Source organism: Myotis davidii, unplaced genomic scaffold, assembly GCF_000327345.1.
Source record: "Myotis davidii unplaced genomic scaffold, ASM32734v1 scaffold269, whole genome shotgun sequence".
NCBI classification, from domain to species: domain Eukaryota; kingdom Metazoa; phylum Chordata; class Mammalia; order Chiroptera; family Vespertilionidae; genus Myotis; species Myotis davidii.
In genome coordinates, this window is record NW_006383008.1 from 6,906,673 (window position 1) to 6,926,776 (window position 20,104).

The 20,104-nt window shown below is 40.0% G+C and overlaps 1 protein-coding gene across 1 annotated transcript in view; it reads left to right on the forward strand.

Annotated features, from left to right (window-relative positions):
* Nucleotides 1-20,104, forward strand: part of MDN1 (midasin AAA ATPase 1) — a 161,271-nt gene that overhangs the window by 5,646 nt on the left and 135,521 nt on the right. Inside the window, exons 3-12 of the mRNA XM_015557675.1 lie at nt 1,230-1,454; nt 1,823-1,930; nt 2,010-2,202; nt 4,860-5,102; nt 5,629-5,760; nt 8,388-8,491; nt 11,643-11,757; nt 15,041-15,234; nt 15,876-15,957; nt 19,268-19,363. Coding sequence (XP_015413161.1) covers nt 1,230-1,454; nt 1,823-1,930; nt 2,010-2,202; nt 4,860-5,102; nt 5,629-5,760; nt 8,388-8,491; nt 11,643-11,757; nt 15,041-15,234; nt 15,876-15,957; nt 19,268-19,363 — 1,492 coding nt within the window. The remainder of the gene's footprint in view (nt 1-1,229; nt 1,455-1,822; nt 1,931-2,009; nt 2,203-4,859; nt 5,103-5,628; nt 5,761-8,387; nt 8,492-11,642; nt 11,758-15,040; nt 15,235-15,875; nt 15,958-19,267; nt 19,364-20,104) is intronic.

The following is a 20,104-nucleotide window of genomic DNA, read 5'->3' on the forward strand; positions in this document are numbered from 1 at the left end:
GCTTCCTTTGGTTACTATTTGCATGGAATTAAAACAAAATTATTGCCCCACAGGTGTGGCTCAATGGATTGAGCATTGTTCTGTGCACCAAGCGATCATCAGTTTGATTCCCAGTCAGAGAGAGAAACGGAGAGGGAGAGAGAGAAACCTTGATGTGAAAGTGAAACATCTATTAGTTGCCTCCTGCACGTGCTCTGACTGGGAATTGAACCCACAACCTGGGTATGTGCCTTGACTAGGAGTGGAACCCTCTACCTTTTGGTGTACAGGACAATGCTCCAAATGAGTGAGCCACATCAGTCAGGGCTGGAATTATTATTATTTTTTATTTCTTTCAGTGTGCTCTTAGGTACAGAATGAGTTTCTTATAGATTGTGTGTAGTTTGAGCTTTTTTTAAAAAAAAAATCTGTTCAACCAATCTGTGTCTTTTGATTGAAGTTTAAACCACTTACATTTAAAGTAATACTGATAGGGAAGGATTTAGATTTACTGTTGCTATTTTGTTAATTTTTTTTGTATGTCTTGAAGCTTTTTGTCATTCTTTTCCAACCTGTCTACCTTTTGTTTCATGAGAATCTTCTCTTCATCGTTAAGATGCAACCAAGGTTCAGTTGATTCTTTTTGTATGCATCTCTCATTGTTTCTGTAAGTGGCTGTCTTCCTTACTAGATAGCAAGTTCCTCAAGGAAAGTATCTCTTTGGTTTTGTACATCCAGTATTTAACAGTGTCTGACTTAATATTTGTTGAAAATGAGTGCATTTAAAAAATATGTATTTTATTGATTTTTACAGAGAGGAAGGGAGAGGGATAGAGAGTTAGAAACATTGATGAGAGGAAACATTGATCAGCTGCCTCCTGCAAACCTCCTATTGGGAACGTGCCCACAACCAAGGTACATGTCCTTGACCAGAATCGAATCTGGGACCTTTCAGTCCATAGGCCGACGCTCTATCCACTGAGCCAAACCAGTTAGGGCAACGAATGCATTTTCAGTAGTAAACACTTGCAAAATAAGTACCTTTGGTGTTTGTATTCTCTTAGTCAGATATCTCATGCCATGATATTGGTTCCTGAACTTGAACAGGTATAATCTTAGGACTAGGGAGCTTTAGCATCTGTCTCTGTTCTCAGACCCTAGTGAGTTCTTGTTCTGTTCTGTTATCCTGTCTCAAAGTGGAGATGTATACATCAATTTCCTAACAACAAATGAAAATTCTCTTTCTGAAGGTTTGCCCTGAGGTATTTCAAGGACACTTCTCCAGTCTTTCAAAGACTCTTCCTAGAGAGTTCAGATGCTAATCCAGTCCGCTATGGGCGCAGGCGGATGAAGCTCCGGGACCTAATGGAAGCAGCCTACAAGTTTTTACAGCAAGAGCAGTCTGTGTTCCGGGAGCTCTGGGACTGGAGTGTGTGTGTTCCTCTCCTCAGAAGCCACGACACCTTGGTCCGCTGGTGCGTAGCTATTCGGTTTTTCCTATGCTTCTAATATGGGGATGTTGGGGAGAGTATATCATTGTGTGCATAAAGAGGGAAAAGAAACCATTTAATATGTTACCTTTGTGCTGGTGACTTTTGAGTTCTTACTCTCTTTCCTTACTCATGTGTCCCACCAGAGGAAAATGAGATGATTTGAGTGGAGTTTTACCTTTTTCATGTTCTGTCAAGTGAATTCATTATACCTGATTTGTATTTTCTACTCTTAAATGTGTTACTTTAATTCTTTAAGATTTCCTTTTCTAGTATTCAGTTGGCTAGCAAATTTTTTTTATTCTTTAGAATCACCTGCAGGTCCTGAGTTTATATACTTTGATTTTCTCCAGGTACACAGCCCATTGTCTTGCTGTGGTAACTTGCATGAATGAAGAGCACAAGCTGTCATTCCTTAAGAAGATTTTTAATAGTGAGGAACTGATTCATTTCAGGTTGAGGTAAGCAGGAACATTTCTGAAGACCTTGATGTGGTTTCCTCTGGATTAAGGTTATTGATGAGATCCTCATTTCACTCAGGTTACTAGAAGAGGCCCAGCTGCAGGACTTGGAGAAGGCCTTGGTTTTGGCCAATCCAGAAGCTTCCCTGTGGCGTAAGGAGAAAGAACCGCAGTACTTACAGGGACATCTTGTTTCAGCTGACCTCTCCTCCAGGGTGACTGCTGTCTGTGGTGTGGTACTGCCTGGGCAGCCACCAACTCCTGGAGCGCAGGTATGTTGGCATCAGTAGGGTGTGTGCCCCCTTCCTCTCCTAAACACCAATAACACAGGCCAAATTGAGTTTGCCAAGTTGCTATTCCATTTATAGAGATAAAGAGACATTTACTCGGGCCCTCCTCTCTGATTTTCCCGTTGTCCGTCTTCAGTGGTAAATTTGATACTATAACAATGCTTGTGTGGTGCTCTTAACTTTAGCAAAGCTTTTCTATACATCCTCTCATTTATTTACTATGACAGCTGTGTGACGTTGAGTGGCACATGTTATAATGCTATATAACATTATAAAAAAGACAGACTGAATTGCCCAGAGACTCTTGGGTTGCACATTGGCTGACACGGGGCTAGGCCCAGCCACCTCTTTCTGTCAGAATTTTCTCTTTGTCTGTTGTCGGGGAGGCTGGTATCTGCAGAGAACTTCCCCCTGCCCATATGAAATGACCTTTCTAAGAATGTGGCTCTAGAGCACACTTGGGAAAGACTTAACAGTTTATAATCTGGTTCCATAATCTGGAACCACTGGGAACCGGTCTGTTTTCTGTCCTCACCCCCCACCCCCCCACCCCCAGCAGTCTTTTTTTTTTTGCTTGTTAATCTTCACTCGAGGATATTTTTCCATTGATTTTTAAAGGGAGTGGAAGGGAGAGGGAGAGACAAAGAGAAACATTGATGTGAGAGAGACACATCAATTGTTTGCCTCCTGCATGAACCCTGACCAGGGCCAGGGAACCTGCAACCATGGTATGTGCCCTTAACCCAGTGGTTCTCAACCTTCCTAATGCTGCAACCCTTTAATACAGTTCCTCATGTTGTGGTGACCCCCAACCATAAAATTATTTTCATTGCTACTTCATAACTGTAATTATGCTACTGTTATGAATCGTCATGTAAATATCTGATATGCAGGATGTATTTTCATTGTTACAAATTGAACATAATTAAAGCATAGTGATTAATCACAAAAACAATATGTAATTATATATGTGTTTTCCGATGGTCTTAGGCGACCCTTGTGAAAAGTGTTGTTCGACCCCCAAAGGGGTCGTGACCCACAGGTTGAGAACTACTGCCTTAACCAGAATCGAACCTGGGACCCTTCAGTCCGGAGGCCGATACTCTATCCACTGAACCAAACCAGCTAGGCACCCCGCAGCAGTCTTTTATCAGTTGTTACTTGGGTCACACCTACCCAATTTTCTTCTTGGAACAAGTCCTGGGTTGTTCCTTGAACCATAGGTTTGTCACTTGGTAGTGCAATTAAAAAACAAAAAAGTAGTAGTACAGTATACATGTAAAAAACCACACCTGTTAAGTGTACATCTCAGTGATTATTCATGAACTGGATATATCTGTGTAACCAGCACTAAGATATCAGCACTTCCAAGACCCCTGTGTTTCCCTCTAGTCGCTAAAACCCACCTCCTCTTAACCACTCTCCTTACATAGATAATGTTTGGAGCATTAGAATTTTAATATAGGAAGGATTCTGGTTCGGATGGGCTTGATGTTGGGTAGCAATGGCATGGCACTGGGGGCAGAGTGCAGAATCGTGCTATGGCCCAGCCCACCTGCTAAATTGCTGTAATAGATAGCCCTTCAGGAAGTTGCAAATAACTTTCAGCCCTGAATCTTATTTTATCCTCACATATCTTTAAGGGACTAGCCATGTTAGAGAATTATTATTTCTTAAAAGATAATAATCATTCCACTTTTCCAAGAGATCATTTTTCCTCTATTATGTTAGGTGCATTATTATTTTTTTTAAAATTTTAATTGTGGTAAAATACACAATATTTACCATCTTAAACTTTTTTTAGTGTACATGTCAGTGGTATTAAGTGTATTCACATTGGTGTGCAGACTTCATAACATTTCATCTTGCAAAGCTGAAACTCTGTACTCATTAAACATTGGGCACATTATCTTATTATTTTTAACTTTTTGTTATGGAAAATGTTAAACACATTCTAAAGTAGAAACAATGGTTTAATGAGCCCCCATTTACCTACCCATCACTCTTTTTCAATAATTATAAATTTGTGATCAATTATGTTTCATTGTTATTTCTGCACACTTTACCCATACCACATTATTTTGAAAGCAACTCTCAGATGCTACATCATTTCATATCTAAATATTTTAGTGTATATGTAAAAGAAAACAGCTTAAATCAACTGGCTGCCTCCCACTCGTACCTTGACCAGGGATCGAACCCGCCACTTTTTGGTGTATGGGACAATGCTCCAACCAATTGAGCCACACCAGCCAGGGCTTGTATACATTCTCTATCTTAGATATGAAACCCTAGGATATGGCAAGAGGAAGGAAAAGAAAAATAATCTAGTTGTGGTTTGTCCCCATCCCTTGTGTGTCAGCTTTTTTGGCTTCTGAAATTTTGGGAAACTTCTTAAATTTGGTAGTGAATTTTTTACTTTATCCCCCAAAGGCAGGAGTTGAGGAAGAAAGGAAAGAAAAAACAGTCAGATCTTTACTTTGGATAATATACCTATTGTTGTTATACTTCTGGTACTGCTAATATATTGGCAGAGGTTTATGTAAAGATCAGAGGAAGCACTGTAGAAATTTAACCTGTGCCTTTTGGAGAAAGGACTCATTCTTGACATGCTTTTTATTTCTCACTTGCCTCCTTAGGCTAGTAACAGCAGTTCTTCTCATGAACAAGAGCTGGCCTTTAGTTCTTATGTACTGGTTGAGTCAGTCTGCAAAAATCTTCAGACCCTGGCTATGGCAGTGGCTTCTCAGAATGCTGTGTTGTTGGAAGGACCAATAGGATGCGGCAAAACTTCTTTAGTTGAACATTTAGCTGCAATGACAGGTAGAAGGAAGCCCCCTGAACTTCTCAAAGTTCAGCTTGGAGATCAGACCGACAGTAAGGTAATTAAGAAATGGCAAGTTTTGTGGGATTAGCATGCTTATAACTGTTTGCATTAAAATACTGTTTTTGCTAAGGGACTATAATAATAGTTACTGGTCTTTCAGAACCGATGGGACCAAGCTCTAAAAACACAAATGCTTGCTTATATTTCTGCTAGAGGGCCGGTGCACGGATTTGTGCATCGGTGGGGTCCCTCGGGCTGGCCTGAGGGATCGGGCTGAAACCGGCTCTCCGGCTCTCCGACATCCACCAAGGGGTCCTGGATTGTGAGAGGGCAGTTCTCAGGCGATGCACCCAGAATCGGGCTCCCTCCTGTCTGGTTCTGGGTGTGTCAGCTGCCAGGTCACCGCAGCTTAGCAGCTCCTGCATTGAGCATCTGCCCCCTGGTGGTCAGTGTGCGTCACAGCTACCGGTCAGATGGTCGCTTAGGCTTTTATGTATATACATAGGTAGAAGTTTAATAGAATTAAAGGATATAGCAGTGACCTCAGATGTGTGATTTGAATAATAATTTTCTTTCTGCAGATGTTGCTGGGAATGTACCGCTGCACAGATGTCCCAGGAGAGTTTGTGTGGCAGCCTGGCACCCTGACACAGGCAGCCACAAAAGGACACTGGATCCTACTGGAGGATATTGACTATGCCCCCTTAGATGTGGTATGTGGCTTTGCTAATTTCCTGTCTTTAAAGAGCATATTTTGTTAGTGATTCTAGGGGATAATTTAAACATAGGCGTTTGATTAGAGAAATGTTGTAAGAGGTCATTCATGGTTACCTACCTGGTTTGAGGTCTTGGTTTACTTGGCTGGTTTCTTATTTGATAGAAAATTGATAAAATTCTGCTTGTACTGTTTCCTTTAGTAGTATAATGTGACCAATTTCACAAAAGTTCCCTCCTTCAGTCAAATATGTGGCCAGTTTTAACAGCCCTTCCATGAATCAGCCCAGTGGGAAACATCTTACCTCTGTTTCAGATACACTGAGAACTTTGAGATTCTGCTTCTCAGAGGACAGATGATGTATTAGCAGTGTGCTTGTCTTTGTTCCATTAAGGAAAAGATATTGGATGTATATTATTGTTTTTAAAAAGATCACTTTTCTATGTGTATAAAATTTAGCTATGGAGGCAGTCCATGTTTCCTCTGTAGTCTATAAACTATGACCAAGGAAACAAATAACAGAATAAACAGTTCTTAGTTTGGACAGTTTTTTCTGAGATTGGTTTTAATTTTCTTTTAACATGAACCTTATACTTAACTGCATATGGACTTTTCCCTCTTGGATATGAGAATAACATGAAGGAGGGGGGGAGAGAAGGATAGGAGAGGAGGAGGCGAGGGAGAGAGAGTGAAGGAGAGGGAGATATGAAAGGGAAGGAGTATCTATAAATACATGTGTATTATGATGATTTTAGGTAAAGATGTAATGGTATTATTGGCCTAGGCAGAGCCTCAGTTTGATCATCATGTTTTAGAGTCTTAATACTCAGTTTTATAGGGCTGGAACTCATTTTTCTTAATCAGCCAAGGCTGATTGCTACCAATGAGACTTAAAAAATAAAACTGAATTATAAGCTACCAGGCAGGTTAAAAGCATTTGTTGAGACTTTTTTCCCTTTCTAGTGCTCTCTTTCCTGGGCAATTTTTTCAGACATCAGGGTACCTGGAAATCATTAGGATGGTGGATGGTGGAATTAGAGCCCAAGAAGTAGATGAGTATGAGTGATACTCCATCCATGTCATGGTAGAACCTAGGGATCTATCACTATCCCATTGCTAAGTATATTCTTTGATAACAAAGTCCAGATTCAAGGCCAAACGGATGATTTGTCCTGATCTTTTGGCAGTGTCTGATAAACATTAGAAAATTCCTGTACTTTGAGTTGCGTTTTGTGCAGACCATTCCCCTTCTGTTAAATTGTTTTCAGAAGGTGTGTTGTTCAGTTGATTATAGTTAAACATAATTATCATCATAGTGAAGTTGTGTTTACTTAAAAACATACTTTATTTCTTGATTATTATTTTGTTTTCAGAATTTCTCAGTTAATATTTTAAGGCAGCTTTTACAGATCTCCTTTAGGATGATTTTTTTTTTTTTTTTTTTAGTTTCAAGTTTTGGCATTATCTTGGAGTTGCCCCTATGCTGTTTTGGGCTTTCCTTTCAGCTCCTGGCCATGTATGAAACAATGAAAATTATGTCTGATATTTTAGAAACCTCTTCCTTGGCTCTTTGTTATTTGTTCCCCTATAAACTCACATCCCCATATCCGTATATGCAGTCCTCACTTTTCTTGAAGAATCTCTACTTGGATATTCCTTAGCGAGCACAAGTTCAAGTTGTCCAATATGTCTGCTCTTTCTCAAAACAGTTTTTCTGCCACACGGAAGGTTACCAAGCCAGAAGGTTGATGTCTCCCTCTTCTAGTCTCTCACTCAGACTTAACATTTCTCAGACTTTCTGTTCTGTTCTCACTTATCCCACTGCCTTAGCCCAGGGCTCTTTCTTTCTTCCTTCCTTTCTTACCTAGCTGCTGTCCTTTCACCTCTTTCACTCCAAGCTAACTCTTTAGTTATCTTCCATAATGTTGCACAGTTGGTTATCTAAAAAAAAAAAAGTGTAATTTCCCTCCCTGCCCGCAGGCTAAAATCCTTTAAATAACTTTCATGAAAAAACTCAAATTCCTTGCTCAACACAGGAGGCCCTTTTTCATCTGTCTTTAAGCCTTGTATTTTTCTACTACTTTGTATGCACATTCTGCCCTAACCATAACATAGTCCTCTCATGCCATACCGAGGCATATACATTTTTATCCATTTGAATATTTTGCCTGGAGTGTATGTGCCATTTCACTCCCACCGAACCTGGCTAATACCGGCTCATACTTTAAGACTTGGTGAATGTCATTACCTTTGGGATGGCTTCACTTCTGATTTACAGCCACTCTTTTCACATGTCACTTTGTGCATCTCTGGGTTCACACTGGTCATGTTGTGTGATGCTTTGCATAGCCATCTCCCATTAGCTGCCATAGGCTGTGAAGCCTCAGGCATGTCTGGATTTTGAGGGTATTGCTTGCTTCTGGTCCATATAGGCACTCAGGGAATGTTGAAAGTAACTTGTTCTTCTGTAGTGGGGTGGCTCAGCCTTTCCCACCTGCCTTTTGATCCTAGTTCATGCTATGAGAGCTGAGGTTTCTTTTATGCATCTGTTTATTATTTGGAGAAGGGTGGGTTTTTTTGTTACTTTTGTCTTAATAGCTTTATCAGTGGAGTTTTGTGATTTAGGTTTCCGTACTGATCCCTCTCTTGGAGAATGGAGAGCTCTTGATTCCTGGCCGAGGTGACTGTCTAAAAGTGGCTCCTGGATTTCAGTTCTTTGCAACCAGGAGGTATGTCGCATTTCCACTGTGGAACCTCTTCCTCAAAAGTCTGTACACTAGAGCTGTGCACAAAAGTCCTGGAATAGAGTTCTCTGGGTGACTTTAAGTAAGGTTAGTTGGAACTGATGGCAGCCAACCTTCTCATTCCTGACTGCTTATATGTTTTTGTTGATTTTAGAGAGAGAGGATGGGGGAGAGAGATAACCATTGATGTGAGAGAGAAACAGATCCATTACCTCCTGTACACTCCCCAACCAGGGATCAATCCTACAACCTTGATATGTGCCTTGACTGGGAATCAACTCTGCAGCCTTTTGGTTGTCCTGGACAGTGCTCCAGCAAACTGAGCCCCCGGCCAGTCTTCATTCCTTATGACTTTGACTTTTTGTTAATCCTTACCGAAGGATATTTTTTCCATTGATTTTTTTTACAGTGAGCGGAAGGGAAGGAAGGAGGAGGGGAGAGAGAGGGGGGAACATTGATGTTAGAGCAGCGGTTCTCAACCTGTGGGTCGCGACCCCTTTGGGGGTCGAACGACCCTTTCACAGGGTTCGCCTAAGACCATCGGAAAACATATATAATTACATATTGTTTTGTGATTAATCACTATGATTTAATTATGTTCAATTTGTAACAATGAAATTGGGGGTCACCACAACATGAGGAACTGTATTAAAGTGTTGCAGCAGTAGGAAGGTTGAGAACCACTGTGTTAGAGAGACGTATCCATTGGGTGTCTCCTGCATGTGCCCCGACTGGGGTTGGGGATCGAAACTGCAATACAAGTATATGCCCGTGACTGGGAACCAAATCTGCAACTCTTTGGTGCGAGGACTGGCACTCTAATCATTGCTCCATGCTGGTTAGAGCCCTTACAACTTTTTTTTTTTTTTTTTTAAATATATTTTATGTGATTTTTTACAGAGATTTTATTGAGTTTTTACAGAGAGGAAAGGAGAGAGATAGACAGTTAGAAACATCGATGAGAGAGAAACATCGACCAGCTGCCTCCTGCACACTCCCCACTGGGGGTGCGCCCGCAACCAAGGTACATGCCCTTGACCGGAATCGAACCCGGGACCCCTCAGTCCGCAGGCTGACGCTCTATCCACTGAGCCAAACGGGCTTTGGCGAGCCCTTACAACTTTTAATGGAGATAATTAATTTAGAAAATAAGGGTGTGTTTTTACAAAGAACTGTCTTCATGTTTTCAAAAATTATCAGAGGCAAGATTGTTATCAGGTAGCCCTGGGTTTGAGTTCTGAAGGTGATACTTTGTACCTGTGTGTACCTTGTTCTTTTCTGGTTATAATGGGGCTAATAATACCTACTTTAAAATTTAGTGTAAGCTGTAAAGATTAAGTGATTAAACGACTTGCATTAAAAACCTTTCACAGCCCTAGCTGGTTTGGCTCAGTGGATAGAGTGTTGGCCTGTGGACTGAAGGGTCCCAGGTTTGATTCCAGTAAAGGGCACATGCCCCTGTTGCAGGCTCAATCCCCAGTGGGGGGTGTGCGGGAGGCAGCCAATCAGTGATTCTCTGTCATCATTGATGTTTCTATCTTTCTCTCCCTCTCCCTTTTTCTATGACATCAATACAAAATATATTTTTTTAAAAAAATGACAACATCAAATCCTGTCTGAGTTTTCAGCCTGCTGTTTGTACTATGGATATCAGACATGCAATCCCCCACAATCAAGCAAGCCAATTTGTTAAAATAAATTGTGTCCATATCTATTTAACTATCTGTCAATTTATAGATCTACTAGAGCAGGGGTGGGCAAACTTTTTGACTCGAGGGCCACAATGGGTTCTTAAACTGGACCGTAGGGCCAGAACAAAAGCATGGAGGGAGTGTTTGTGTGAACTAATATAAATTCAAAGTAAACATCATTACATAAAAGGGTACGGTCTTTTTTTTTTTTTTTTTGGTTTTTTTTTTTGTAACTAGGCAGGACCTGGCACAGGAGGTTCATGCTTTTTATAGAGACCTAATTGGAGAGAGACAGAGACAGAGACAGAGAGACAGAGAGACAGACAGGGAGATACATTTAGCAGGAGGCAGCTGATCAATGATTCTCATCATTGATGTTTCTATCTTTCTCTCCCTCTCCCTTCCTTTCTGACATCAATAAAAAATATATTGAAAAAAAACCCACCTGAAAACCTTTCACATAGTAAGTGCCCAACTAATGGCTTGCCATGATGATGGTTATAATGACGTACAGATTTTAAGCAGTTAAAAAACTTGATTGACTATAAGCATCAACATAGGAATAAAACCAAAGCAAACTTTGTATGTGTTCTTGTCTACAGTGTATAACAACACAAAGGCAACAGCTTATTTCCTGCTGCTAGTCTATACCTGTACAGGTCTTAAAATTCCCAAGAGTGGAACTAATGTCACATTATATTTAGTGATTATATTAGTGTTTATTATACCTCAGTGGAGTATTCACTCCCAGATGGAATGTGGCACTAACCTAACAGTTCTCAAGAAACACCTTGCTAGGCCCTGCTGATTTTAATAGACCCTGGTTTTATTTACGGGGATAGTAAAGTTCTCTCCTATTAGGTACATTTCCCAGAAAGTCCTGGGACATCAGCTGTGGGCTCTGTCATTTATAGTCGTAGTTGAGTGAGCCAGGGGCATTATTCTCCTTCTCTTCCTTATGTGTTAGGAATAAAGAAGGGCATGATCCCCTCAAGACAGTTGTAAGGATTAAATCAAATGGCTTTGGTGTATGTGGCTTGCCCAGAGTATTTGCTTCATGAATATTCCTCCAGACATTTTAAATGATTTGGGTATATAGCTTTTGGTAACTAGCAGTGAACTTGAATGCTGTAGGTCTTTTCTTTCCTGAAATTATGTCTTATGGAAGAGAAATACGTTGTTGAGATTAAATCACCTAATAGAATCATTTGCAGTGACTTGAAAATAACTTGGTTAAAGCTCTATTACTCCCCTGAAGGAAAAGAGTCAAATTTGGGTCTGTTGACAGCCTTTCATTTGTTATCTGCCCTAGAAGTCCAACATAGCTCCAAAAGGGATGGGAGTTTTATTTGTATGTGAGATAATGTCTAGCAAGGGATAACCAGGGTTGTAATTCAAGATTAAAATTGGGAGTTTTTTGTGACTTTTTTTATTTTGAAATACAGACTTTTGAGCTGTGGAGGGAACTGGTATCGACCACTAAGTAGTCATGCTACTCTGCTAGACAAACATTGGACCAAAATTCACCTGGATAACATGGATAAGACAGAACTGAATGAGGTATGTGGTTATTAGAAAGTATTGATGCTTTTCTTTTTTGCTTTTTATTATTAAAAGTTCCAGACTTACATGTAAATAGAGGAAATAATATAATGAATCCCCAAAATACTCATCAACCTAATTTGCTAACAGTTAATGTGCTAACATTTTTGTGTATTAAATTCATCTAATATTTTTTATTTGGTAATATACTTAAAAGCATCATTTGTTGTAGGGCTCTGTCATAATGCAGCACTTTCTTTTGCAATTGTAGACATTTAAGATGTTTAATTTTCAGACTTAAATTCCAGTTTATTCTATAAAGGAGAGGACTAAAGTTCACATTTAGGTGTGATTTATTGGGGCTTAAGAGGATGAGAACATTTGACAACTATTCTTTTCTTAGTTTTGGTTTTTGTACTTTAAATTCAAGCTGAAGCTTATTTTTTTTTTTTTTCTGTCATGCATAGCAGTGAGTTACCCTGCTCATAGGAAGCACAACAGGAGCATTCACCTCCTCACTTCCATGGCATATGTCATATTTAGACAGTTGACTTTGAGAAGCTCGCTTGTCATTTCTAGGCGTTTGGACTTGCTAATAAATCTCAGTAACACTCTCCTGAATAAATGGTTAGTGGTAAAACCCTTGTGAGCATTACTTAGGAAATGAAATAATTTCTTCAAGGAACTGTATTTCTGTTGCTGCCAACCACAGTAGTCTTATGCTCAGAAAGATTTTTTTTTTACTTCTTGCCAAAAAAATCAAATTATACTTTAAAAAATGAGCTATTTATGTAGTGCTATTCTCATACCTGGTGCATGCCAGGAACTCACCTCTAGCAGTTCCTCAAATGTTGTCTCCCCTACACCTTGCACGTGTCCAGATGTCTTAGTGCTGGTGCCTTCGATGGCCTGCCTTCTCTGCTTTCACAGCCACTGCTGACCTCTGCCAGGTGCATCTCCCAAGCAGGGCTGACCTTTGTGTTGTAAGCTTGATTTGCTTGCATATCTGCTTCTTATGCCAGATGGAGTTACTTAAGGGTGGGCTCCATTCCTTATTTGTTTGTTGTCCTTTCCCTGGAACAGTGCCTGATATAAAGTAGGTACTTAATAAATGCTTATCAAAGGAATGAATCTCTAAGATGCACATCATTTGATAATAGAGCCATATCATGTCAGATTAGTTTATTAAATGATACTATGTTTAAATTTTTTATTTGTGATAACGAAGAACAGATATTTTTGGCTAAGGTAGAAAATGACTGGTTAGTGGATACATATAAATCTTTTTTAATTCAGAATTTTTTCCCAAATAGCTGAGATTTTACTAAAGTGTTAAACTTGACAAGAATTTTTTCCAAGTAAAAATAGCTTTTTATCACTCTGATCATAAATGTACATAGTTATATAATGAAATTACCACTCAGCAATAAAAAGGAATGAACTTCTGATACATGTAGTAATGTCTGGATGAATCTCAAAAACAACTTGAGTAAGAGAACCTGCACTACACATGAATCCTGTATGAGTCCATAAAAATGACATACTTAAAACCATGGAACCAGATTTGGTGATTCCCAGGGCAGGGGGTCGGGGAAGGGTTTGATTATAAAAGGGGTGCGAGGGAACTTTTTATTTTAGGGGTGAAATAGTTTGACCAAGGTCATAAATGTATAATGAATTTTATAGGTGTTCCCTTCATACACAAACTGTATAGTCTATATTTGAAAGGTCCACGAGTGTAACCGTTAAATTGCATTTGTTTATTTTATTATTCTCTTGTCCTTATTTAATTTTTAAACCATCTGAAGCATGTTTTCATCATATTTGTTATAAAATCCTCCAATAAAACTAGATATGAAGAAATAAAATCTGAGCTACCACTTAGAGACGATTTAATATATACAAATTTGAATATACCAATTTTATATACAAACTAGAATCACAATATTCTTTTCAAGCTTATCTAAATATTTTGGATGGTAATATTACTAATATGTACGTGATATTTCTCTTCTCAAATAGATTTGATTGAACAATTTTATATCATAAAACGTTGGAATCAATATTAGGAGCACCAAGTATTATATTGCAGAAAACTCTCAGTTATCGAAGTTGAACAGGATGAGTTTTTTTCAAATTTTATTGTTTGCTTTTTAAAGATCAGCTGCTTTTGCCCTAACCGGATTGGCTCAGTGGATAGAGCGTCGGCCTGCGGACTCAAGGGTCCCAGGTTCGATTCCGGCCAAGGGCATGTACCTTGCTTGCGGGCACATCCCCAGTGGGGAGTGTGCAGGAGGCAGCTGATCGATGTTTCTAACACTCTATCCCTCTCCCTTCCTCTCTGTAAAAAATCAATAAAATATATTTAAAAAAAAAAGATCACTGCTTTTGATCAGTACTTAACACCAGCTCCTTTTACTGTGGTTTGCTTTTAAAAGGTTATTTTCTCTTTCCAATTGACTGCTTGTAATTTGCTTTTGGCTGAGAAATGAATCATACTTGAATTGTATTTACAGTGAGTAAATAGTACTTGCAAGATTCTTTAGTGAGTAAATTATTGGGAGTTGGGTGTATATGTTGCTTTAGAGCAGTGGTTCGCAACCTGTGGGTCGAAACCACTTTGGCGGTCGAATGACCCTTTCACACGGGTCGTCTAAGACCATCCTGCATATCAGATATTTACATTACGATTCATAACAGTAGTAACATTACAGTTATGAAGTAGTAACGAAAATAATTTTATGGTTGGGTCACAACATGAGGAACTGTATTTAAAGGGCCAGAAGGTTGAGAACCACTGCTTTAGAGACTTTTTTCCTATCTGGCTTCTACATCCTAAGCTCTGGTGAGATTGCCAGACAACTGAGTTCTGGGTAGAAAAAAAATTAGAGTCTTTGAGAGGGAAGGGGCTGTGGGTAAGGGGGAAGTTCTTATACCTTGGTAAAATGACAAATTTCATAGAGCTATACATTTTTTTTAAAATATGTTTTTATTGATTTTAGAGAGGTAGGGAGAGGGAGGGAGAGAGAGATAGAAACATCAATGATGAGAGAAAATCATTGATTGACTGCCTCCTGCATGCCCCACATGGGATCGAGCCCGCAAGCCAGGCATGTGCCCTTGACCGGAATCGAACCTGGGACCCTTCAGTCCGCAGGCCGATGCTCTATCCACAGAGCCAAACCAGCTGGGGCAAGCTATACATTTTTTGGTTGACTAGTGTCAGGAGTAGTTTACATGTGTTTTTAAAAATCACTGTGTCTACTGCTAAATTTTCTTTGCCTTTTTCTCCTTCTGTCAGGTTCTTCAGAACAGATACCCCAGCCTGTTGGCAGTAACTGACCACCTGCTTGGCATTTACACCCAGCTTACTGGAGAGAAACACCACTCTCAGAGTGATAGTTCTGTTGGATGTGAACAGGTACCTAAGGAAGTTTCGGAAGCCAGAACAGAAAACAAAAGACTAAGCCTTGAGGGGAGAGAATTGTCTCTAAGGTACTGGACTAAACACTTTTTGAGTTGTTATTTTAAAAACTGCTTCCCTCAAAAGTTCTTAGCAGCTAGAACTATGCTTACAAGAGGTCAGGTTTGAAATTAGACTTCTGGGCTGCTTCATGGTGTCAGATCCTTTTTTCAGGTCTAGTTACTCGTTAGGAAGACTTGTCATGTTATTTTCGCTTTGAAAAATAACTTTTAAAGCAGAGTGGGGAATAGTTACTGATAATTCTTTTCACTGGATAGCCTTTGTGACACTCGTGGTCTTAAAAAAGACCCTAGTATTTTGCTGTACATGCTGAGTTATGTACCTTTTCTCTCTATTCTCCATGGCTGACTTGCCCTTTGAGAAGTGAGAATTAGAAATGGGCAACTCCCGCAGTTTCCTCTGAGAGTTGCTCCTCTTCTCCTGCTACTTGTGTGGATCGATGGGGGAGAAATGAGCGATAGGTCACTTTCTGGCAGGGGTAGGGACTGGGACCACTCACTTATTCCTTCCTCTGACACTTGTTTATCTTCACATTGCCTGAAGAAAGGAGGTGTTGTTATCAGGAGTCCCAGACTTAAGTGGACCAAATAAACTGATGCCTTTGATGTCTTTAGTCTATGGTTTTTTATTTCTTGATTTTTTTTTTTTAAAGGGATCTTCTGAATTGGTGTAATAGGATTGCCCATAGCTTTCATAATCTGTGTCCATCAGGATCATTACATATTTTTCATGAGGTAAGTTACAGTGTTCTTGTTTTCTCTGTGTTCTATCAGGCTGTTGATTTCCATTGTTATTTTCTGTGTCTTGACTGCTATCAGAGTTTTTCTTTTGTGTGGTTATTGTTATTATCCTTAGCTAGTTAAAACTGAACTAATGCTGCCTTAAGACTAATTGAGCATATAAATGTTTTGTGGTTCAAATAAGTATAGTTTGAGATAGAATAAAACAGGTACTAAAATTAAAGGTAAAATGAAAAAAAATCTCACAGTGATGATAATGTTAAAAAGTATAAAGTGTTTCTAAGATGTTTAATATTTATTCTTATGTGTAATTTCTTAGTCTATATGTTAGATTTGTAGGGTTGTAGGGCCTTTAATTTTAGTCCAGAGAAATTTATGTGGAGGTTGCAAAGTATAACCTTGTATGCTGGGCTTGGGAAAAAATGTTATGGGTGGGAAGGAACACATTTCGTATAGAATAGAGCCCTTTTGAATTATAACTCTGCCATATTCAATAAGAACACAGATTTGTTCCCTCCTGCTTAAGAATAAAAGTAGTTATATGTTTTCTTAAGATGTCCAGTTTTGATTATAAAGTGCTCTGGTTTCTGTCAGTTGGGACTGAGGAGAAAATAGTGACCCAGTTTGGTTTGCAGTATCTCTTTGTGTTGGTAAAGTTACTTTTGAGTAGAAAGAAACCTCATTTGGAGTGTATATTTATGCTCAGCCTAACCCTGACATGCAGTGTGCCAGTCTAATCTCATTCTTCTCCAGCGAACTCTTTCCATTCTCCGACATTTCTTATGTGTGTTATAGGTAACCGTGTTTTGTATTTTTAAAATAAAAGTGTAACGTTGGTAAGAGTGCTTTTATCTTCTTTAGTTCTGCAAGTGTCTGGGGCCAGCCACACTGTGACCTACTAGCTATAAATTCAGGGTTCCCACAACCTCTCAGGTTCAGTAGTGGACTCAGAACTCATTGAAAGCACAATTCAGTGCAGGTTACAGTTTTAATATGAAAGGTGTAACTTAGGAACAAAGATGCATAGGGCAAGGTCTTACAGGTCCCAGGTACAGGGGCTTCTGTTCTTGTGGAGTCAGGGTATGCCATCTTCTGGTACATGACTATGTCTACCGATGAGGAAGCTGTCCAAGCTTTGGATGTCCAGTATTTTGTTTAGGTCTCATTATGTCACTAGAGGCCCAGTGCACGAAATTCATGCACTGGTGTGTGTGTGTGTGTGTGTGTGTGTGTGTGTGTGTGTGCCCGTCCCCGTCCGTCTGTGTGTCCCTCAGCCCGGCCTGCACTCTCTTGCAATCTGGGACCCCTCGGGGGATGTCCCACTGCTGCTGGCTCCTAACAGCTCGCCTGCCTACCTGCCTGATTGCCCCTAACCACTCTGCCTGCCTGCCTGATCGCCCCTAACCATTCTCCTGCCTGCCTGATTGCCCCTAACCGCTCACCTGCCTACGTGCCTGATCACCCCTAAACGCCTCTGCCTCGGCCCCCGCCGCTGCGGCTTCATCAGAAGGTCGATCGGCTGTCCGGTCTAATTAACATATGCTTTTATTATTATAGATTAGCTATGTGATTGAGCTCAGTCTCTAGCCCCTCTACCCTCTGCAGAGCTTGGGGGAAGAGGTGAAAGTTTCAACCCTCCAATCAGACATTGGCCTTATTGGGCTGGCCAGCTTTACCTTTAAACTATCTAAGGGCCTCATCCAGAGAATAAACTCTGGTATGGTTCAGAGGGTCTAGTAAAGAATAAAAGATACTCCTTGTTCCTGGTCATTCCAAGGGTTATTGAAGCTCTGTGCCAGGAATTAGGGACAAAGACCAAGTACATTCTCTCCTATTTAAATGCTTGTGTGATGTTTATTGATATAATATACTTGATGGTGGCAGAACCAGGTACAGTAAGTCCTTACTTAATGTCATTGATAGGTTTTTGGAAATGGCAACTTAAAGCAAAATGACAGATAATGAAACCAGTTTTATCATAGACTAAGAGTTAAGTTTGTGCAACATACTTCTGGTCACAAACTTCTAAATAAAGATCTCAAACACTTTTAATATTAAACATTGAAGTAAATGAGCTATACATACCTGTAAGAAGATTTATAAGCAAGATAATTATTTTCCATCCCACTTATTCTAGTTCAGGGTCATGGGTGGCTTCTCTCAGCAGCTCTGGGTGCAAGACAGGACCTGACGCTGGACAGGGCATCCTCCAGGATAGGGCGCATTCACACACACTCACTCAGGCTCAGCTTGCTAACATGCACATTTTTGGGATGTGGGAGAAAACCCGCACGGGCATGGGTCACACCACACAGACAGTAGCCCCAGCCAGAATTGATTATTTTTTTAACATCAACGTCATCAAAATAATGTTGAACAAAATGTTACCTGAGGATTTGTTATCTATTCTTCATTTTGCCACACCCATAGTATCCTTTCTCTTGTCATATTATCGGTCTTCTCTCTTGTAAATATATTTAACAAAGTGCTTGAGGTATTAAAATTCAACTTTTTTGGGAGTAGAATCCATTTTTGCTGGTGATATGTACTTTTTATTGTATTACATCAGCAGATACATACCTGGTTGGCCTATAAGTAGTTGCTAAGGTTGAGTACTGAGTTAAAGTAAGGCAATGGATTCCTTTATTGCCTACCAGGAGTTTTCCTTTATAGCTAGAAAGTAATGTTTTGGTATTGCTTCCACTGTCTGAGAATAAGTCGTCCGTCCCCCCGCCCCCGCCGCCCCCCGTGGACCATACACCTGATGATGAACATTGTTGCTATTTTTACCTGAATGAGTTTCTTTTATTTTGTTTTGTTTCCCTCCCCTAATTAACCAGTACAATGATAGTAAAGCCTTCACATTTGTGTCCTGCCTCTATAATGGCAAGGTCCCTGTGTCTAGCATTGGTGTCTTATTTGGACTCTTCTTTTTCTTTTTATTTTATTTTATTTTATTTAAAATATATTTTATTGATCTTTCACAGAGAGGAAGGGAGAGAGATACAGAGTTAGAAACATCGATGAGAGAGAGACATCGATCAGCTGCCTCCACATCTCCCACTGGGGATGTGCCCGCAACCCAGGTACATGCCCTTGACCGGAATCGAACCCGGGACCTTTCAGTCCGCAGGCCGATGCTCTATCCACTGAGCCAAACCGGCCTCGGCAAGGACTCTTCTTAGATTTGCAGAAATGTTTTGCTGGATTTTATGTTCCTCCCTTTTGTGGCCAAGAGATTGACACTCTGTTATTAATGTGTTATTTTAAACATCAGGGGCACTTACCTTACTTATTTTAATAGGCTCTGGACTGTTTCACAGCAATGCTTTCCAAGCATACAAGCAAATTGAAAATGGCAGAAGTCATTGGAAGCAAATTGAACATTTCCAAGAAAAAGGTATGCTATTTTTGCTTTCTTGTTGAAAGGAAGCTGGGGTATTTAGCTTACTTGCTGGTCTCTGGTCTTACCTGGAACAGCTTTTGCAATAACTGCTGCCTCTATTAAAATTGCTAGTTTCATTGCTGCCTCTCATGGCCATAAAGCTCTCACTACTTCCTATGTAAGTAGTTCTCCATGTGCTCAACATTCTTAAAGTGAGCTTTCTGGTGTCCTATATCACATGTGTGCCTTATTCTCCACTATTGTTGTTTCTTAAATATATTTTTATTGATTTCAGAGAGGAAAGGAGATGGGGAGAGAGATGGAAACATCAGTGATGAGAGAGACTCATTGATCAGCTGCTTCTGGCATGCCCCTTATTTGCCATTGAGCCTACAGTCTGGGCATGTGCCCTGACCGGGAATTGAACTGTGACCTCCTGATTCATAGGTCGACGCTCAACCACTAAGCTGCGCTGGGCAGGCTATTCTGCAGTTTTAATTAGCTTGTTATTCTGTAGATTATGGACTTAGGACTGGAACTGTGTCTTAGTAACACCTCTATAGTTTTATGCACAAGTACCGTATTTGCCGGGGTATAAGACGACTGGGCGTATAAGACGACCCCCTAACATTTCCACTCAAAATACAGAGTTTGTTATATACTCGGCGTATAAGACTACTCCCTCTTCCGCACACCTTCCACACACCAAATAAAAGGTAAAACAATATCAGATTTGATTTTAACATTTTAATTTAT